Raw genomic sequence first — 23,193 nt, forward strand, 5'->3', positions numbered from 1 at the left:
CTCCTCTGCGGTCATCTGACCAAGACAATAAACAGCATCCTCCTGAAGCGGTCACACTTCAAAAATGCAGCTGCAGTGTCATGACCGCTCTGGAACCGCATTCAGGAAAGGAAAAAAAAAAAAAAATGTGAGAGCTTCAGGTCCTTCCCAGGTTTCGGTTTTGACTCTGGTTTAAAACACTGACTTGAATCAGAACCTGGCCTGTAAGGAGCCCAGCCAAGCAGAGCCAGAGGGAGCGATAGGCTTGGGCTATGATTCACTGTAGAAGACTACATCCAACACCGTACCGCACTGCGATTGCAAACCTGCAGGAAATACTTATGGAGAGTGTCTCCCTCTTTTGCTCTTACTCAACACGCCCCCCCCCCCCAATCAATCATGAACAGCAAGGAGAGATAGTAGATCCAGTGATGTAAATTCTCTTTCTCTCTGTCTTTTGTTTATTACCTCTGTCAGCTTTACACCTTGCTGTTTTCTCTCCTCTTGTTAGGGGGACTGGGCTGGTGGTAGCTGTGCATTTGTGTGATGGGGTCCGCAAGTGTATGTGTGTGTGTGTGTGTGTAGTGAATGACGGTGCGTACCACTCGTGCATAGAGGTGACAGAGCGAGTGAGAGCAGAGGAAGGAGGGAGGGCGGTGTGTGTTGAGTACCCACAGCAGAGAGCCAGAGCCATTAATCTAATAAAACGCAGCTTTCAATGTCATAGAGCTCTGTGCGAAATATACTGCACTGCCTTGGCCATAGAAGAGGGAGAGAGATGGAGGGAGAGGGAGGGAGGGAAGGAGGAAGGCATAGAGATATGGGGGGGGGGGGGGTGGATTGAAAAATGAGGAAGAAAGAGTGGGGAATTAAAAGAAGAAAGAGTGGGGAATTAAAAGAGATGGGGTGGAATGTACAGAGGAAAGGAACACTGAGAAAGGAATAGGTATGAGATTAGGTTAGTTGCACTGAGTGAGGGGGAGAGGGGCGGAGGAGGAGGAGAATGAGGGAGATGGAGGGAGGAACAGAGCGTGATTCCTCTCTCTAATCCGCTTGACACACGCTAGAGCCGGGTGCCTGTGCACGAGAGAGAAAGAGAGGCCAGGTGGAAGAGAAGGTGACGAGAGAGAGAGAGAGAAAGAGAGAGAGCAACCAGGACCCCATACGTGGGAGAGAGAGAGAGAGAGTGAGAGAGAGTGAGAGAGAGAGGACTGCAGAGAGGAGGAGGGACGGCAGTTGAATCCCTTTCTGACTCTACATCAAGGGGGAGAGGCGCAAAGGCGGAAAGCAGAGGACACAGCCAGCGCAGGGGAGAACATTTCTTGCAAGCAGCAATGAAGCAACAGAGCGAGTAGCAATCCAAGCACAATTTTACCAGAGAGAGAGAGAGAGAGAGAGAGAGAGAGAGAGCCAAAGAGAGGACACGAGCAAGACTGAGCAAGCGAGAGAGAGAGAGGGGGAGGGAGGGAGTGAGGAAGAGAGGGAGGGTAGCACGCTCTCTGAGGTTGACAGAGGGAGAACAAGCTGAGGAGAGAGGGATGCGCTCGGAGAGCAACAGCAGGAGGGAAAAAGGTAGCCGCAGCGGTGAGAAGAGGCAGAGACATGGAGCTTAACGCAGAGAGACAGAGAGAGGGGGAGAGGGAAAGGAGGGAGAGCAGAGGAGATAACCCAGTCTAATAGGATAGACACTGATCTTTGCTTTCCGCCACATGCATGACCGTGTGGACAGGGAGACAGCCACGCTGGACTTAGACACAGGGTTCTGCAGGGCATGCTGGTGCGTTCGTGCGTCTGTGTGCTTACATCTGTGTGACTGAACAATCCCTGCTTGTATATATGCGCTAGGTCAGGTGTTGTGTGTCCGTGTGTGTTTGTGTGTGTGTGTGTCTCCCTGCGGTGTGTTTGTGTGTGTGTGTGCATGCATGCGTGTGTTTTGGGTGCTTGGTTGTGGCCAGGGCTGGAGCGGGTCGAGGCACCCGTGAGTTTGGCAGAGCTTGCACTCACCAGCGCAACGCAGTGCATTTCAGCGCCCTTCGGCCGGAGGCGCGGGCGTAGTACACGCTCTGTCAACGACAGCAGCCATGGTCGCGACAGACTGCGTGTGCGCGCAATGCTGCGCTAGCAAGAAGAGGAGGGGTCAGATCAGTGCAGCGTGCTGAGCGGGAGGACACCAGGGCGTGCTCAGGGCGTTAGACACCCAACGCTCAACACAGGAGTGTGTGTTTCACAGTAACAGGAGTTGGTGCATTGGGCATAAAGGGTGGGGGGGAGAGTGTCCAGGATGTAAGGGCTGGGAGGGGGGTGGGGCGCAGAGAGAGACAGGGAGAGCATAGCGGACGCACACAGCGAATCACAGCGTCGGCTGCTTGGCGTGAGAGGGAAAGGACCGGCCTGACAGCGGCGGGAAAGTTGAGAAACAGCCCACGCGGCACCCGGCACGGCACAAACCGCAAACCACTGCAGCCAAGGCAGAGACGTCCGGAGGGGAGGGAGAGGTGCGGTCAGGACATCCCGGACGGACTGGGCCGACCCGGTGGGGGACGCCCACTGGGGACAGAACAGCCAGGTCACCGAAAAAGTACTCTCACTCCCCAGACGGCAGTGGGGACAGGCGAACGGGACCAAGGCAGACGCGCCCGCTCTGCCGGGTCCCAGTAAATCGTGGTGCAGAGTCTTCGAGGAGGGGGTGAGAAAATTTGTGCTCAGGACAGCTGCCGCCATCTTTCAATGACCATGGGGGAGTGGACCATACTGGAGAGGCTGCTGGAGGCTGCTGTCCAGCAGCACTCTACCATGATTGGACGGTAAGGACATTAGCCTTTTCTCTGCTTAACCCACTGCTAAAATACTACAGATGTCTAGGAACATTAACCCTTTGAAATACTACTGATATTTTAGGACATCAGCCCAGGCTTTACGACAGCAATGTGCCACTGTGTGGGGAACAGTAGTAGTATTGGGATATAAGAAAATTAACCCTCTCTCTGCTTCACCCTTTACTAAAATACTACAGGAACATTAACCCTGTCTCTGCTGAAATACTACTGATAATTTAGGATGTCAACCCAGTATCACTGCAATGTGTCACTGTGTGGGGGACAATAGTAGCATTTGGCAAAAAGGGATGTTAACCTTTTCTCTGCTGAAATGCTGTTGAAATTTTTCTCTGCGCTTGTGTGTATGTATGTCTAACGACATTAACTTGTTTGCTGCTAAAATACTATTGATATGTACAAGTATTAAGCCTTCCTGTGCTGAAATATTACAGTTTTTGGCAGGGGGGGGTGGGTGTTAGTGGTTGACTGCATTTCAGTGTGCTGCACGTGAGTCAGTCACCGTGTCCCAATCTGTCACTGAGTGCCCACTGTTGTGCGTAATCAGACCACGGTGCTGGAAGCAGGAACAGGCTCTGTGATTGGTCAGGTGGAGCCCCAGCTGTACGTGGGTTAGATGAGCAGCGAGGGTTTGCCTGGCTCTCATTCTGCTCGGTGTCTGGGGAGACCCACAGTGCCTCCAGTTCTTACCAAGAATCTTTACTCTCTCTTCTCCTTATTGGTTTGAGGATGAGCGAACAGCATTTAATCAATAGCAGGCATTACAAGGGCGTTAAGGTTAATTCGGACGCGCTTTTGTGTAAAGACCACTTATTGGTCTTTCCAGTGACGTGATTAAAGGCAGCAGTTTCTCTGACGCATCAAGGTAACAGCAGGAGCCGGAGAGAGAGAGGGCTGGGGAGGGGAGGGGGAGTAAAGGTGTGTGTAGGAGAAGGTACCTGCTCTCCTTCTTCCTCTGCAAGGCTTAGAAAACTGCTTGATGACGCAAATGAGCATCATTGGCTGGTTTAGGGCTTGCTGTTCTCAACCTTTTTAATGGAAAAGAAGCAATGTCACATTACACAGGAGCTGTTCTACTTTTCTGGCTACTCACTCATTCACACACTCACTGATTCATTGACTCACTCAGTCACTCAATCACTCAACCACTCACTCACCTGCACACACACTCACACACACACTTAGTCACACATTCACACACTCACTCGCAAGCTCACTCACTTACTCACTCGTACGCTCACTCACCCACTCACTCACTCACTCACTCCCACACTCACTCACACCCACACTTTCTCACACATTCACACGCACACTCTCTCACTCACTCATACACTCACTCACTCACTTGCTCACTCACACACTCACTCACATCCACACTTTCTCACACATTCACACACACACTCTCTCACTCACTCGTACACTCACTCACTCACCTACTTACTCACTCACACACTCACTCACACCCACACTTTCTCACACGTCTGCACACTCTCTCACTCACTCGTACACTCACTCACTCACTTACTCACCCACACACTCACTCACACCCACACTTTCTCACACATTCACACACACACTCTCTCACTCACTTCTGCTAGCCCTTTGTTTCACCTCACACAAGGACAGAGGTTTTTTTTTTTCTCACACACAAGGAAGCAAGGGGGCACTGTGGCACACACATACACACAGATATTTCCCAAATGGAACTGTTTGCATCTGTGTGTGTGTGTGTGTGTGTGTGCCTGTGCGTGTGTGTGTGTGTATGTGTGTGTGTGTGTGTGTGTGTGTGTGTGTGTGTGTGTGTGTGTGTGTGTGCCTGTGCGTGTGTGTATGTGTGTGTGTGTGTGTGTGTGTGCGCCCATAGGTATGTGCTTTACCAGCTGTGAGCATGTTTATCTGTGTGAGCAAGCAGGGGGATGAATGACAAAGGATGTCCTCATAATTTATGTGTTGTAGTAGTTTAACAGAGGCAGTTGTTTTTTATGTATTCTTGAACCAAGTCGCTTGACAATGGTGTTAAGTGTAAGTGTTGAGATGGTAATGCAGATGACAGCTGATATATTCTTTGCTATTTGATTAATTGTCAATTGTTGATTGGTTGTATTTTGTCCTAATTATTAATGCTATGTTCCAATGGCACATATGCAAATGTTTCATAGTTTCACCTCACCATCAACTCTGTCAAATGTGTTGATGGAACCATATCATATTAAGAGACTGAAGAGGTTGGTATCCATTAAGCTATTCGTCTTTGCTAGCAAGTATTTGGTAGTGCAAACAGTACAGCACTTTCAGGAACAGAATAGGACAGCAAAGAGAACTACTGTCTGCTGTGTGCCAGGGCTTCACCTCGCTCCCCTCCCTGATCAGAGCTGTCAGCGATCGCCCAAAGGTCTCTGTGCTTACAACGGCCTCAGGCCTCTGTGCTCTTTGATACAGACACCTCGTACACCCTGATCACACTGCGGGGGGGTTAAAGGTCGTTGTCTTATCAGCAAGGGCAAATCGTGCACCTCTCACGCGGAGACCGCAGCACAGACCTCGTCGCGGGCCAACGCCGGGCCAGCGCATGCGGCGCGGGGGCGGGTGCCTGCTGGGAGCCGCACCGTCCACTCCGAGCGCCAAGCTGGTGCTGATCACGCTCCCGTAAGGTCACAGCAACGTTACCGCAACACTGCTGCGGCGTCGTGTCACCGACGTCGCTAGAAGCGTGTGTCCCCCCCCGCTCTGTGTGCGCGTGTCTGTTACACCAGGAGTTGTTACGGTGACGCAGACACACATCAGATCACATAGGAGGCACCAGGGTGGGAGCAGTATTTCCTTCACAGATACAGAAAAATTCAGTTCACACCACATGAGACAGAGCAATGTGCTGCTTGTCTGGCTATGTGAAGGCCATGTGGTTTTGAAGTCTCCCTACTCATCACAACCAGCAAACAATCTTTAATTAGTTTCTCCATCACTTTTTTATCTATCCTTAGGAATAGGGAGAGAACATAATCACCCAGATGGGAGCGTATGTTAATGTCTATCTTACTTTATTCAAGCCGATTGTGGAATGTGGATTGATAAAGAAGCCTACCTCCAATGCACATCAGCATAGGTTAAAATCTGCATTTATCCTCCACTATGGTTTAATGTATGTACATGTTTTTTTTTACTGTTAGGCAACAAGGATAATGGAAATTTCATGATAAGCCATTTTGCATTAATCACAAACACTTTCATCTGTGAACAAAGTCATTGAAAAATAAAATATGTCAACCTCGGTGTCGATGGATCTCCAGCGTTAGCCGATAACTTATTCAGATAGATCCTGCTGAGCGAGTTCAGACATCGCTCTGCATCACAGATGATGGAGGGCATAGATTTCAGGCGGTTAAGAACACTCAGGCTTTCTAATGAACCAATTGATAAATATGTCAGCTGAAAAGAGTTCACCCACACATCGGTCATTTCCCAGCAAAATGTCTGCCAATGATTTTAATTGTTTTGTTAAAGCTGAGAATTTTTTCTATTCAGCAAGAACACTTGGCTTTATTCATTCAACCAGATCACAGAATGACTATTGGCAGGTTCTGAGACTGTGTACTGCATCCAATCAACACTTTTTCAATACAAACACAATTTTTTAAAATTAATTTTGCTGGCTGCTGAACTCACTGAACTGTATTGTTGAGGGAAGAAAAGAAACATTTGCATTTTTTTGTCACTCAGAATTAGAGACAAATTGATGATGAATACAGGCACATGTTCTGTGATTCTGTGATAGGGAGCGATGAGTTCCAGGTCACAACTACATGCATGTGTGTTTCAAAATCATTTTAAGCAATGTGGCTGGTGTGCAAATGCTGCTCTTGTTGTGTCACAATTACAACCTGCTCCTATTGACAGGATTAGACTGACAGCATTAGTACAGTATGAGACCGCAATGGCATTTTCAGATAAAAGTGAAAAGTGGACATAAAACTTTGGTAAAATGACAAATCTTCAAATTAGATCTACAAATGAAACCAACACTAAAGATACCCCCTACCTCAAGAGAGTGGGATGGCTAATGTTAGGATGATGGTCAAATTTCAAAACTCTTGCTTTATGTTTGGTCACCTAAAATTTCCCTGACAGATGATTGGCTGTGCAATCCCTTGCATTTCCAACCTGTTTTGATTCCTGAGGCTGTAACTGTAAATCAGAAATTAGTTCTCGGTTCCCCTTCCTGGTGCAATAAAGGTTAAATATTTACAATTAAGTACAACAGGTCTTCACATCCAAAGAGTCAAGTTTTTTTTTTTTAATATAGAAACAGCTACCAATGATGTGATGTCATTATTCTGTGACGTAATTCTGTGACGTTGTGTCTGTGATGCGTTGGGACGCACAGTGAGATTATTCCCAATCTTAAGGGAGCGGGCAGTGCAAGCATCGCTGTGTTTGAGTTGGCTGCAATTTCTCTCTGTGTGATACGTGGAGTCGGATCTGACGCACAACACAGGCCCAGAACACACAATGCCATTTCAGCTCTGACGATGATCACCCCTCTGCCTTTGCCGGAGTTTTGCTAAATTCACACAAGCTCTGCATGCATTTTTTTCTTTTCCATAAAAATGGTGTTACTAAGGCAGGTTTTTCATGCCTATTTCTAACACATGATCACAGGTGTACAGGTTACTTCCACAGGTAAGGCCAATGGATACTTTAGCATCACAAGATGAGAAACAAGCTGTTAACATGCCAGGAAGTCAGAAAATTCAGTTTTTAACCTGTAAGTTGAAATAAGAGCACAATCTGCTTCTACTACAAATGCTTCGCATTTGCAACACTGGTTGCACTGTGCCAGTGTTATATTCAGCAATGTGCAAACAGTTTACAAAGCAATCTTACACAATCGGCATGGATTTCAGTCTGCTCACATGGATTCAACATGTTTAATATTCTATGAAGCCCTTGAACATGGCAGAAAAATCAGAAAATCAGCGTCGCAATAAATCCCTTTGGGCAGAGTGTCCCCAGCTTTATCATGCAGCATCATTGTAAAAATCCTACGCTGTGTTCTTGGCTTAAGTCTCACTAATGCATACGTAACACTTGCTGCAGTGATCTGTGCTTTACCTAGTAGCTGGTTTATTTGTGTGCATGCATGCCTGTGTGTGTGCGTATGTGTGTGTGTGTGTGTGTGTGCGCATACGTCTGCACAGGTGCAGGTATCTGTGACAATGTGTTTGTGTGTATGTTTATTTGTTTGTGTGTGCATGATTGTGTCTTTATGTATATATGTGTGTGCATGTGTGTGTGCATGTTTATGTGTGTGTGTGTGTGTGTGTGTGCATGTTTATGTGTGTGTGTGTGTGTGTGCGTGTGTGTGTGTGAGTGTGTGTGCTTATGTGTGAGAATCCACACCCTTGCAGTCTCCTCTCATCCAGCTCCGCTCTGCCTCCCAGCACAGACAAAAATAACCAGGCTAAAATTATACCGGTGCCTCTGTTCCAATGGGCTCCTCTCTGGTCCCGTGCGGGCTCAGGAGACACCCCGTCCCACAGCCCGGGAGTGTGGGCATAGTACAGAGTCCTACCTCACACTGCGATGCAGGTGGAGTTCACTGTGTCTGTAGTGTCCTTCAGGTGAGCCCCACTCCATCAGGGACAAGGCACCTGCCAGAGCAGAGGAGCCCACCGCAATGCGCGGTCCTGCATGGTGCTGGGGCTCATGTGACCCCAGAGAGGGCCAGAGGGCCTTTTATTTTTGGAAGGTGAAAAGGTGAGAGGTTGCTGGAGTTGGTTCAATAACCAGGAGTTGTGATTTTTTAAACAATATAAAAAACACATAAAATACAAATTAATACTTATATTTTTTATACATATTTTCTTAGCAGAAGCCCTAGTCTATTCCAACTTACATGGCTTAGATGTTTTATCCATTTATACAGCTGGATATTTAATGAGGAAATCTTGGGTAAAGCACTCTGCTCCAAGGCGCACAGTGCCACCCTGATGTTTTTCGTGAGAACAGAACCCTGCAGGAGGTCAAAGATCTGATGAAGATGAGGCCATCTTTTCTCCCGGAGCATAATTCTTAGAGTGTTGTGGAGAAATGGAGGAGCACTTTCTGCACTTGTCGTGTTACATCATCATTTACACTTTTGCGCTTAACTTTGACTCACGGTTAATTCCTACTTTTTCATTTTTCCCCACAGAAAAAAATTCAGAGGTCAGTGATCTTCAAGCTAAATTAAATACCTTTTTTCTGTATTACAAAAAAGTCAATTGCCTTTATTTCTTCAGTTGAATTAAGGACAAATGTTGATTGAACCAAGGAGAGAGTGTGTGAATATGTAAGAGGTATCTGTGAATGAGGAGATCTGTTTCTTGGTGCTGGTTGCTGTAGGCGTAAACAGGTGCTCTTATATTATAGTAATTTTGTTAAGGACGTTCTCCTTGACAGTTCTTCACCCAAGATGACAGAAGAGAACTGTATTTATGAATGGAGCTCAAAACAGAGACAGGGCGGGGCGTGCCTCGGGTACAGATGAACGCTGTAAATACAGAACGGCGGTGAAAGCAGGAGAGACGTGCAGTGATCAGCTGGCCAAACGGTCACACCCTGATGTGTGCCCTCTGTTCTGTCCTGAGCTGAACTGGCACCCAGATCTCACTGAGCCACTAAGAAATATAAGTCCCCAACCTTCAAGCAACTACTCCCCAAAAATGCATGACCTTGGGAAAGTAATCATTCACCAAAACTGCTTTTCTGTTTTAATTGCTGTATCAACACTTTTGTACATATGCACGCAGGCACACACATACATATGCACAGGCATACACGCACTCACTGACTCACACACAAGGCAATATCTCTTAAATGAACGGTGGGAGCGGTGGTGATAACAGGTCTACCGCGTCAGCAGCACGTCATTTCGCCTCGAGACTGCCATCTCTCCTTCCCTCCCCCCTGCTGTCTCTGCTTCCCAAACTCATCTTTTTCACTAATTTTCTCTCCTTCACACACTCCCTCCATCATCCTTATCACCTCCATTCCTCTCTCTGTCTCTCCCTCTGTTCCATTTACACTCACTCTCATGCAATTCTTTCCTTCACACCCCTTTGTTTCCACTCAACACACATACACACACACACACACACACACACACACACACACACATTCAGTCTGAACTGCTGTGGTTGCCAGTTGTGTCCTCAGTGGAGCATGGGTAGACCTAAAGGAGCAGTAGTGTACTAACACAGCACTAAACAGCTTGCAGGTAGGAAAGCAAACCTGTCGAGGCATCATTTTCTGCCATCAGAACTGCTGCAATGCTGTGAGCAGGTGTGGAGGGGGGAGAGAAAGACAGAGAAGGGGAGAAAGAGACAGAAAGCAAAAAAGGGGTAGAGAGGGCAAAAGACAGAAAGGGGAGAAAGGGAGAGAAGAGAGAAAGAGAGAAGAAAGGAGGAGAAGAGAAGAGAAGAGAAGAGAAGGGGAGAGGGGCAGAGAGCGGGATTGACTGCAGTATGGAGGGTCAGGAAGACAGGAGAGGAAACACAAGGCAGGAAAACAGGCTAAATTACTTTTCAGCTTGTATCTGCTGGCACTAATGCTTTCAGCACAGGCCAGCATTAAGTATTATTTAGAGAGACAGCATTGCAGTGCACAGAATAATTTATGTCTTTGCTCATTGCACTAAACGCACAGGATCACAAATTACACTGCAGCACGATCTGACCTCTCTACCAAGATAAAATTCACCCACGAATACACACAAGCACACACATACACACACACACACACACACACACACACACACAGCACAAATGCACGCACACACATATGCTCACATGCACACACACACATGCACACAAATATACTTGCAGGCATACATGCATGCACACACACACACACACACTCACAGATGGGAAAAGGGGGTCATTGACCCCTCTAAGTGAGAAATGTCAGTTCCCATATTCTCCAGACTGAGTGTATTCTGAACCACGCCAGAAGTCCCTGCAAGGTCCTGATTATAAGTAAAATAAATGGGACAGCAGAGAGAGAGAGCGAGGAGGAGAGAGAGAGAGAGGGAGGGAGGGCTGAGTAAATGAAAGTGGGTCTATCGAGGTGATTTTCAAAAGAGCATTCCTGCTCTTCATTGATCCTGAAGAAGCTGCCTGTAAGCCTTGAAATGGATCACAGCGAGAGAGGGAGAGGAAGAGAGAGGGAGGGAGAGAGAGAAAGAGAAAGAGAGAAAGGGAGAGAGGGAGGAAATGAGGGAGAGCAAAAGAGAGAGAGCGAAACAGAGACAGCGAGATCACATAAGGACAAAAGACCTTGAGAAGCCTCCAGAGAAACGGCCAATCTGTAGTAGTAAAAGTGAAACTCGCAGATCCTGCCTTCTCGATCCCTGCTGACTGCCTTCCAGTCATGCTCGCCGAGACATACTCAGATTTTTCCCTTCCATTTGTTAATGAAGCACCACCATCTCAAGCGTGGCAGGCAAACTGGGATGCTTTCAGCAGCAGAGGAGAACTACTGTACACCCACAGGGGGATGGATGAACATAATCTGAGGAGGGAAAGAGCTAGAAACCTGAGGCGCATTTAAGTAATTATCTGGACAACACAGGGTGCAGTGTTTTCTGTGGCACTGAAGCATTGGAATAAATAAATCACAAACCAATGAAGAGTGTATGACCTTCATTCTTCAGTTAGTGCAGTGTTTTCTGTGGCACTGAAGCATTGGAATAAATAAATCACAAACCAATGAAGAGTGTATGACCTTCATTCTTCAGTTAGTGCACTGCAGTAATGATACGGCATGAACAGTCAACATGAAGACTATGTCTCTGAATTTAGGTGACATGCTCATTCATATTTTACAGGACATGCAATAAAAGTACAAATAGTGTGTGTGATGTCAACATGTCCTTTCAGTTTGAGTATACCTTTATGTTTGATACTTGACATATTTGGTGCTGTAACAGTCTGTGGTGTGTGTGTGAGTTTGTAGAGTGTGTGAGCATGTGGTGTGTGTGTTAGTGTGTGTGAGTGTGTATGTGTGTGGTGTTTGAGTGAGTGAGTGAGTGGTGTGTGCGAGAGTGATGTGTCTATAAGTGAATGGTGTGTGGTGTGTGTGTGTGTGTGTGTGTGTGTGTGTTAGTGTGTGTGAGTGTCTGAGTGTGTGGTGTGTGTGTGAGTGTGAGTGTGAGTGTGTGTGAGTGTGTGCTGCGTCTGCTTGCTGGGCCTGTTGTGGGCCCTGGAGGCTGACAGCAGCAGCTGCTGTGTGGGTGAGTCACAGTGAGAGGAGCTGATGTGAGTGTTAGAGTCTGCGTCTGCAGCCAGCCCACCAGCCACCCAGTCAGCCAGCCTGATCTCTGCACACCCCAGAGAGAGAGGGAGAGAGAGGGAGAGAGAGAGGGATAGACAGACAGAGAGGGCACTGCACTTCCTCTTCTCTTTGCCTTTCCAGTTCCCCTGGAGGCCACGCCCCCACCTGCTTTGGTTTTTCCAAAGTCATGTTTCCACTATGCAGGGTTCCATTAAGGGTGGCAGCATGCCACAGATCCGACAGCGTGGTGTAGCGATTGAAGATCAGGGCTTGTAACCAAAAGGTCACCGGCTCGATTCCCAGATGGGTCCATGCTGTTGTCCCCCTGAGCACGGTGCAAGACCTAAATTGCTCCAGTAAATATTGATATGAATGGATGACATATAAGTCGCTCTGGAGAAGGGTGTCCGCTAAGCAGATGAATAATGTAAAATGATGTAATGTACACCCAGCTGTTCCTGGACCGCGCTGCGCTAGCGCCATATGGCTTAGGATGGCCTGCATGTCTTGACTTGCCCATGTTGAATCAGAAATTTTTCTTATCAGATGTTATGGCACAGAGGTTAATGTTCCTCACCACACCCTGTTGATTTGGCTGCTGTCAGGAAAATAACCGTCATGTGCATTTGAGGAGGGGAGAAACAGAGACAGCTGGATGTAAATATTCAACATCACAGCACCAATGTGCGCAGCGACTGATTGTGTATTATTTTTTTGCACGCTGTGTATATTCCTCACTGATCAATGCCTGAAAAGCTCTTATATCTTTTAATATAGAGAGAATTTCTTTCATCATAAACTATGCCCTTATGGAAATGAAATATATTGTAGTATATTGAGATATTTAGTTACATCCAATAATATATAGGTCAATACATTATAACTATAATAAATTTTAATAGTTAATATTGCAAAATAAAAATATATTGATAAGGCTAAAAATGCATTCTCTAAAATAGCTTTCTCAATGATTTTTGTGTGGGTGCATTCAGGTATATACATTGTAATAAGTGTTACTTCAATGTTTTTAATTACCAAAAGAGCAACTGTCAGTGAATAGCAATAGCAACAAGATAACAAGATGAGCCCAGGTATGCCAGCCCGCAAAGACCTTGATGTTCTGGTGCATCAAGCTACTTACATCTACAGTTCTTGTTTCTGGTTTGATGTCTAGGCCTAGGAAGTCTTTTTTAGCAAGGTTTCTTCACCTCTCTTGTCATGTTCTTTGTGTTTCATGGTACTCACTTTGTGTGATGGTAATAGTTCTGGTGGCTGTGTTTAGCTGTTACCCCTTTCCCCTGTGAGCATTTCTCTTGAGTTCCTCCACATGGCTGTAACTCCTCTTTCACATGTCTTCATCCAGAACACACACACACACACACACACACACACACACACACGCACATATACACACAAACAATCCTCCACCTGCATTTCCTATAGAGCTCTGCCGTCAACATTTTCACCTGAATTTCTTTTTTCACCACATCATGTCTGTGCAGATGGTGTTAATGTGTTTTGAAGTTATTTTGATTCGTTTTTTGACAGTGTTGGCTTGTGATGAAGTTAGTTTCTGAGTTCCTTGCCTTTCATCACACAGATTAGATCATCTTAGGCTTCTTTAAGATCTGGACTATATTTTCATTGCGCCTATTACCAATTTTCCCCTCCCTGCTCTCCTCTGAGTGTCTCTGAAGTCAAGCAGCTGACCTCCAGAGTGACTATTTTTGCATATGAACCACCATGCTGAGCTTTTTACAGTTTTTCCTCTACATCCGAATAAGGACACACACACTCTGTTATGCACACACAAATTTCCAGTCATTCACTCCCACATGCATACACTCCCATACACACACAAGCACAAATACCAGAACACACATGCACAAATAACCTACATTTACCACAGTATATTATTGTAGCAAAGGGCGAGAGCAGTCACCCCACCCGGCCTCGAACCCGGGTCCTCGGGGTACCAACCATGCGACTTTGACTGCAACGTCAAAGAGCCAGGCTCGTTGGTATGGCAGTCAGAGCGCATACTCAACTGTAGTGACAGCACTCTGTCACACTGCCCTCCCCTTCGGAAAGCACGTCCATGTGCTTCACGCACCAAGCCATCCCTCGTGCATCCCCCACCGTACTTCTCCCATCCCAGGGTGCCCCACTCACTGGTGCTTCACCCATCTCTGGGGTCCCTCACACCGTGCTCCACCCATCTCTGGGGTCCCTCACACCGGGGTCAACCTAACCTGGGGGTCCCTCATACAGCTCACACACTGGGCACGCCTCCGATGGCCATCCCACTCTGAAACCATTTGTAGCGAAGGGCGAGCACAAACAGCACTCTGTCACAATTATGTTTGCAGTATCAACAAAGCTCTGTTTGTATACATGTCCACATAAAGGGGTGTGTCAGAATTCTCAGATTTAGAGCTGTATGCTGTTCCACTGATTCACATGCAATAGATCTGTTGAGGCTTGTTTACGGCTCACTTGATGAATAACTGTGTTTACAGTTTTTTACAACTGTTTTCACGCTTAGGTCAATACCATGGCCACTTTTTCAAATCTCTTAACACCGTGTGCTTAACAACCATGCATATGAGCACATCAGTTAATCTTTTGTGCAAAATGCACTACAACCACCAAAACACTTCACAATTCACCCAAAAGTGACTTGTGCTGCCATAACTATAGCAAATGCTCTCTCCCAGCAGACTAGTTTGTCACTCAAAGTACAATGGACTGAAGAACAGAAACAACTTGAAGCATTGCAAAATGCATATATATTACGTGTTGCTGTATCCTCTGTTTTAGCATAGATTACTGTAGTGTTGCATTTTAAAAAAAGAAAAAAAAGAATGACACCTCTTTAGAGTACATGTTGTAATACCAAACAAATCTGAAAAGCTGCAATATCCCTCATGGCAGCTCTATGCTACAATTTCTGAGGTATACTATAGTACAACAAAAAGTCTGCAGATACTTTTCATTTCTAGTACAGTAAGTGAAACAACAACACATGATACTACCACTAGAAGTCTGCTGTAGCCCTAATGCTGATCCATGGTGTACTCTGTATTTTGGGTCAAATTTTTATGATTTTACTGCGACAGAGTGCTGTCACTACGGCTGAGTATGTGCTCTGACTGCCATATCAACAAGCTTGGTTCTTTGGTGTCGCGGTCAAAGTTGCATGGTTGGTACCTTGTAGACCTGGGTTCAACGCTGGGTGGGGAGATTGCTCTGGCCCTTTGCTACATTCACATTTACTGCAACATTCTCCCTTGCCTTGAACATTTAGAAAAAAAAAATTTGCATATCTTATCCGCCCCTACAAAATTAGCATCTTATATGCCACCCCCCCCCCCCCCCCCCCCCCCCCCCCCCCCCCCCCCCCCCCCCCCCCCCCCCCCCAACGCCCCATAAATATTTGAGTCCAAGCAGCTATCATGACACAAAGGCCAAACTTTTTGATCTGTTGTTTTGCCTGTCACAATACTTAAGATACCACAATTGAGTGTGGTAAATTTACTATAGTTGCATTCTTGGGTCACTTTCTTTCACTGATAGCCCATGATTTACATATACAGCAGTAATAGTGGAAAAATCTTTTCAGTGACAGCTACATCTATATTTTGCTATATACATGCAAATTTCAAAGCAAATATGACCACTTACATAAGTGGTAACAAGGCTGCAAACAAAAATACTGAATAAACTTTCTGCTAAAATCAGAATAATCTGTCTTATTTCAAGCACATACTTTCATTTGTCTGTCAAAATGCAGCATATTTCCATCTACAGTGATTTAAATTTCATTAGGTTTTGAACTGAAAGTTAACTGTTTTGAACAGAGTATCTTAATGTCTGCAAAATTTGCTGTAGTTGTACAGAATTTTGCTGGTGGTGAACATTGACTGAAAGAGGTATTCATGAATTTCGGAAGAAGTGGTGATTGAATGCATTTTGTATCAAAGCAATGCAAATTATACACAGTTTAATGTTTTGAAAAAGTGGACGTGGTATTGAGACACGTGTGAAAATGATTGTAAAAAACTGTAAATCCTTAAGCAAATACCTGCATAGTAAATAAGGTATGGTCAATGTGCTGTCTTTCCTGCCATTCATCAGGGAGCTCAGTGTGGACAGAAGTGTTGAAGGTGGGTCAGAAGTGCTGGCTTATTTTCCCAGCAGGAAGGTGGATTCCAGCACAGTTAATTAACTGGTAAAACAAAAGTCAAAGGCCAAAAGAGAGGGTTTGTGAACTCCTAGAACTTGATTTAAAATTGCATGGGAAATGAGACAAGGATCAACAAGAGAAAAAAAATCATGAAAAAGTACAAGGACATGTGAGCACTTTCAAACGTTGAAAAATTCCTCAAGAACAGCACCCAAATAGCTCACATCAAATGCACTGGCTTTGTAACTCCTTTAGAATAAAGGGATCCTACTGGTAGCCCCTGAAAACCAGCCCTAATCACCAACTGATCAGGTAATAACCTACTATTTAAAATTCAGGAGGTAAACTGAGGAGTTAGAAGGCATTTGGTAAGCGGTGCAAGTGCATCAGACCACAAAGTTAACCCGAAACGATCTGATGTGAGGGGCATTTTGAAGACACTTTCATGGGACATTTTAATGGAGTTTTACCTCTTTCAAATGTGATCACTGAGCACTGAAACTGAACAGTACAATGGAATTTATAGGGATAACAAAAATGGGGGTCTTTCCTTGGCCATGTTTCTACCGTCCTGCCCTCAGCTACACATCAGCACACTGTTGTTTTTGTTGTAGCATGCCCTGACTAGCACCCAGACTGGAACAAGACAGGTCTCTGTGATCGTCTTTCCTACCTGATGCTTAATGTGACAAATCCTGATCAAAAAGTAAAGTGTTTTGATTTTAAATTCGCCACATAAGTAATTAGGCTATGTTTTGTTTGCACATACTCCCAAAAATGAACAAAGCATGAAGTTTTTTTTTTTTTTGCTTTATTGCATTTCTGTGAGAAACGTTAGCCACGAAAATGGAGGGTATGGTAGAAATGAGTCTGGAGAGCTACTGTTGTCATTGAGCCTTGTTATACTGAGTGAGTTTTGGGTCACTGCTTGAGAATGCAAAGAGCTCCTTAAACAGTTATGTTTAAGGAAGTACCGATAAAGCACAGAAATGAACTCTGCTGAGCTACAAGCACAAGGTGCTCTCACGCCGTCATGTGAATATTGCTGTGGCTAATTTCTTACCAGAAAATTACCAGTAAATGTTTACTGTTGCTTTCCCTTAAACAAGCACCTTTTAGTCTATTTCAAATGAACTTAATATTTTCAAACTACGCTCCAATGCTAACTACATTACATTACACGTCAGCCAACTTAAATTCAGTCAAGTAAAATTCCTCAGTAGGGACAAAAGCAGCAGCATAATCAGTTCATCAAGAAACATAAATCTAATAGATTACAATTATGACATTTAATATTACACCAGAAAAATTAATCTAACTCAATCCCCAAATTTATGTAGTATATTTCAATGTTACATTAGCCATGTTTACATTTAAATGATGAAACCATTTTTTACAGTATTGACAGTTTAAAAATAACCCCATTAGTCATATAAGAATATATATTTTTGTAATTATTTTCCCTAATTTCTTTCAAAATTGTTACTTGCATTTTTCTGTATAACAGTAATAAGCAGTATCCTATCAGTATTCAGTGTGAATACTGCAATATAATTTATTCCAGCAATATCCACAGACTGATATTGAAATTTTTGTGTAATCATACCATAGTTACCTTTGATAAATGTTCAAAGGAATATATATATATATATATATATATATAGAGAGAGAGAGAGAGAGAGAGACATATACAAGTAACCACAAAAGCATATAGCACTGCTGGTCCACACACAAATGTACAGAAACTCATGGCTGTGTACATAGGCACAAATGCATTTACAAGCACACAAGCTGCCCTCCACTAATACCTATACAAAAGGACACATATAAACACACACATGCAGAGACACAAGACACAAACACACACACACACACACACGTGGACTCACACAAACACAAACACAAACACACACGCACACGTGGACTCACACAAACACAATGCACAAACAGACACCTGCACCTCTGGTTGAACTGCCATACCGGGATGTGCAAATACACATATGCAAACCAACGCAAGCACTCTCACATGCCCATACGTGCGCACACACAGACACACGCACCTGAAAGTGTGCACACAGAGATTCAATGTAACAGACAGCCACATACATGCATCACACACAAACAACCACCTGCACATACACACACACAGGCACAGTCAAAGACCCACACACACACACACACACACACAAAGACTGGTAAGTGCATCAGGCCCAGGTGGTGTGTGAAAGTCCTCCAGCGCCTTGCTGCTATATTTAAAGCTGCTAACACATGGCTCACACTCATACTGCAGCCTCCACGCTAACGAGCCCCGCCTCACCCCGCCTCTCCCAGCCATCTCCTGCTTCTTTCTCTCTTTGTTTCCTCACTCTCATTCACTCTCTTTTTCTGTCCATTCATCTTTTCCCTTTTTCAAATTTTGAATCGAAGGGATTGATAACGTGCACAATAGAAGCTATTTTAAGAGAGTTCTGCCAGCAGAACAAGAAGGACAGGTAAAATTTAGTTAAATGTAAATTATGTCACCTCACAGTAGAAAGTATTTTTTCTACACAGAGCCATTAGAGCATGACACGGCTTACCAAAATTCGACAAATTTTACACTATAAGCAAAATGACGAGCCTAAATGGGCTAAATGTCTCGTGGTTTTTTTTTCTTTTCATAGACTTTTGCCTTCCGGTCTTTCTACCCTTGTTTCTCTGCATATAGCAATCTGCATTGTTTTCTCCATTGGGAACGGTCTCTCGCACAACTGCAAGCGCTCACACAGGGAAAATGACAGCTTGAGACTTGGAAGCAAGGTGACTGGTGACGTCAGCATGACTGGCAGTGGGGCGACGCCTCTCCACACAAAAAAACACAGATTTTGAAATATCAGCATCGTTAACTGGTACTGCAAGGCAGTCGTGCAGTTTCCTCAAAGTCACTGAACAGTACGCTCACGAATAGACAACAATATTAACATTTCTTACAAACAGAAAAGACCATGTTGTATAAAAAAACTTAACGTATTTAGGCCTACATTCATCTCTTGATAAATCATTGTACTTATTGTGAGCTCAGCGTTTTCGTAGCTGCCTCAAACTACGCATACTACACGATAAAATGCTGATATGAAGAGGGAGCCATTCGGGGATGGCAGGTTGCCATGACAAAAACAGTGATCGCAAGCAATCACATTTTGCTTTTCGATTCCGTTTGTCTACGTGACACATTACATTACCTGCTCATGCGAACTACAGCAGCGCCCCTGATACCAACGTTCGTTTATACGCTCTGGATTCGGGTGTGAAATGTTCACGTAAGCAAGTCAGTGCTCATCACTCAAAGGGTTAAGCCTTGTAACGCAAAGCAGGCAAGGTGAGGGAACTGCTGACTTACTTGAGGAGAATGCTCGGTTGGCATGCTTCGGTAAATTATCCAGCTGTATAAAAAAGAAAGATTTGTCATTTGCCCTGAATCTGGTCTGCTAAGGAAATACAACGGAGTAATGAGGATGCAATGTACATAAATTCTGTAGTGTATGTAGACAGTGGACCACAAGGAAAAGGTTAAGCATGACATGGCTGTAAATTGTTTAAATATGATTAAATGGTCAAAATTGTGCGAAATTAGCAAAACCCACAAACCATTTGCCCTCATTTGGATGTAAAATAGCATATTCTTCCTCACTATTGAAACAACTAGCTTTTATTTGTGTTTCTTAAAAGCGTAAATGAGTCTGCCAGGATGAACAGTCTTTTAGGATTGGTGGGGCCACTCTGTACCATTGTGATCTGTCGGCTGCAGTAACAGAGATACTGTGATAACAGAGTATGCATAGATAAAGAATCGCTTTAATATAACAGTCATGTGTTTTGCGCAAGGTACAGAATGCACCACGAGACAGGTTCTTGTTCTCCATGGCTAATGACGGCACTGCGTCGGCCACCTCGTTCTGTCTGTCGCTACCTCGGTTCCACACTCACTGTAACACTCTGCCTAATGGCTAAGTATGCAGTTGCTGTGGTAACTGGCCACGGGAGACGGTTGTGGGGGAGATGCAGCTAATTTAGACTCACAGAATAAAATCCCCCCTCAACTGACTTGCTTTAGGAGTGGCTCGCAGGTCCGTAAGCATAATTCACCGTGGCAACACTCACGTGAAGAGAATAAATGCTGACATTAATCGGAGAGCAACCGGTTTCAGTTAACGACCGATAAAGTGACGTTACGTTATGTACTCGCTGACATTTGTTAGTAGGTGCGATCGGATGCGTCTCACCCGCAATCACTCGAGCCTTGAATTTCACGACGCAGTTAAAAATCAATGACGTGTTATAATGAGCGCAATGAAAATAAATCAAGTCCCTTTATCAATCTAGCCATATATAGTAACTGGAATGTACTGTATATGGTTATGATTACTCGAAGGCGGCATGGATGAATTCATACACATATGTATATATATACACACACACGTCCTCCTGGCCTAGTGTTAACCATTGTACTAGTTGCCAGTTTTGTGCTTTTTTGTGTGTTAAGCACAGACTGGGCTGTGAGTGGGCGCTATTTATATAAAAAACGGTTCTTCGTTTACGGAAACAACGTATGTTAATATTCCGTTAGGCATGATGAAGTCAAAATAATATGCATAAAATCCCAAATATGGTCAAAATGTCTATTCATTTATTTTGCAATATATATTCTACGCAACGATAATGCCATTACCTGGCTTCAGATTAAAGGACCACTAATGTAACAATCGCCTGACTCGCCTTTGTGCGAAATAATATTGTAGATTGCATGTAGAAACGATTACGCAATTCAGTCTCTTAGACGTAATTTTTTTTCACCTCATCTTTAAAACCCAAGCCACTTTTAAATTTCAAAATAATCTCTCTGTTTTGCATGCTTTTTAATATTCATCCAGCACAAACTGTATTAATGAATGTATGCTTGTTTGCTAGCTTCTCCTTCTCCATGTTCTGTACGTATAATGTTTTTATTCCCAGCCTTCTGCCACTGGAAGTGCATCCCGTCTGTACAACATACTCATTTTGTGCAGTGTAGCACTCAGCTATGTTGTAATTTCTACAAAAACTTGACATCTCTCACTGTTTTACTCTTTCCACAAATGGTGGCATGTATGTGCCCTTCCTCTTTATGTGGGCTTTAACACGAATTTTAATTTAGTTATTATGAACCTAAGCTTTACCAGTTGGCGAAATTACAGTAGTGTGTTTAGGGTGCAGGTTTAGAAACAAGTACCTCATTCATGTATTTGTTTCTAACATGAATTTTCCATGAAAAGCTTAAATGGCACAAATATTTATTGAAGCATCTGAAATGAAAGAAATTAATAGAATCACCCCTGCATCAAAATCCTTGGTCAAACCAAAAATGTAGAGTCATGCTTCATGCCCTGGCAGGTGTTTAGTATGCTATTGCTTCTGTCATTGTTGCCACCGTGTTTGTGTTCAGCGGGTTGTTTTGACTGAACGTTCACCTCAGCGTGGCCTGTTGAGTTCACGTTTTTCTGCAATGCATGCTTTTTAAAGATGTAAAAATGTCTGCCTTTGAGTTGGGGAACAGAACAGTGAACGGGTTTGTTACAGATGTCTAATTTGGTTCTGTGGGGGAGTCGAAACACTTTCTTTTCATGTTCTTTTCAGACAATACACAAACCACTGGGGGGAAAAGGCTCTTTTTAGCTCTCTTGTCTTTGTTTATCTTTTATGAATTTGTTGAATGTTCTTATCCATACATATGTAAGACTTTTAGGGTGAGTTACATTTACATATACAGTTCACAACTGCATTTTATGTGAAGGTAGCATCTAGGTGTGAAGAACGTATTGACTGAACCAGAGTTCTTGATAAGGCTTTATCAATTTCATGCATTAATAACCCCCTGCGTATAAATAAAAAATATACTCCTTTGTGTAAGTATGAAATTGACCTCCTCCTCTCCTCTCCTCCCCTCCCCTCTTTCCATCTCTGTCAGGATCCTGCTCACTGTGGTGGTGATCTTCCGCATCCTGATCGTGGGCATTGTGGGTGAGAAGGTCTACGAGGACGAGCAGACCATGTTCATCTGCAACACCATGCAGCCTGGCTGCAACCAGGCCTGCTACGACAAGGCCTTCCCTATCTCTCACATCCGCTACTGGGTCTTCCAGATCATTCTGGTGTGCACGCCCAGCCTGTGCTTCATCACCTACTCAGTGCACCAGTCGGCCAAGCAGCGCGACCGCAGCTACTCCTTCCTGCACCCCTACATGGAGCGGGACCACGGGAGGCATGAGAGCGCGCGCAAGCTCCGCAACATCAACGGCATCCTGGTGCACAACCCCGACAGCGGCAAGGAGGAGCACGACTGCCTGGAGGTGAAGGAGATCCCTAACGCCCCCCGCGGGCTCACACACGCCAAGAGCGCCAAAGTGCGGCGCCAGGAGGGCATCTCCCGCTTCTACGTCATCCAGGTGGTGTTCCGCAACGCCCTGGAGATAGGCTTCCTGGCCGGCCAGTACTTCCTGTATGGCTTCAACGTGCCGGGCATGTTCGAGTGCGACCGCTACCCCTGCGTCAAGGAGGTGGAGTGCTACGTGTCACGACCCACCGAGAAGACGGTCTTCCTGGTCTTCATGTTCGCCGTGAGCGGCATCTGCGTGCTGCTCAACCTGGCCGAGCTCAACCACCTCGGGTGGCGCAAGATCAAGACGGCCATCCGCGGCGTGCAGGCCCGCCGGAAGTCCATCTGCGAGGTGCGCAAGAAGGACCTGTCTCACCTGTCACAGGCGCCCAACCTGGGCAGGACCCAGTCCAGCGAGTCTGCATATGTTTGACCTTCGGCCTCTGAGTTGAGGCAGGCTGCCGGAGAGCTTGAGTTTCTTGTGACAGGTAACG

The 23,193-nt window shown here is 45.0% G+C and overlaps 1 protein-coding gene across 1 annotated transcript; it reads left to right on the top strand.

The window, feature by feature from the left end:
* The first annotated feature begins 1,169 nt into the window (after positions 1 to 1,169).
* gjd1a (gap junction protein delta 1a) lies at positions 1,170 to 23,193 on the top strand. The gene is made up of 2 exons (XM_036524310.1): positions 1,170 to 2,783; positions 22,292 to 23,193. The coding sequence occupies exons 1-2, from the start codon at positions 2,707 to 2,709 to the stop codon at positions 23,130 to 23,132; spliced, it is 918 nt and encodes a 305-aa protein (XP_036380203.1). The 5' UTR covers positions 1,170 to 2,706; the 3' UTR covers positions 23,133 to 23,193.

This window comes from Megalops cyprinoides, chromosome 3 (genome assembly GCF_013368585.1).
Source record: "Megalops cyprinoides isolate fMegCyp1 chromosome 3, fMegCyp1.pri, whole genome shotgun sequence".
In the NCBI taxonomy this organism is placed as follows: domain Eukaryota; kingdom Metazoa; phylum Chordata; class Actinopteri; order Elopiformes; family Megalopidae; genus Megalops; species Megalops cyprinoides.

Bases quoted from the DNA above. Each gene is read 5' to 3' on its own strand.
- gjd1a (XM_036524310.1), top strand. From the start codon at position 2,707: ATGACCATGGGGGAGTGGACCATACTGGAGAGGCTGCTGGAGGCTGCT. The intron at 2,784-22,291 runs GTAAGGACATTA...CATCTCTGTCAG, and splicing joins CACTCTACCATGATTGGACG to GATCCTGCTCACTGTGGTGG.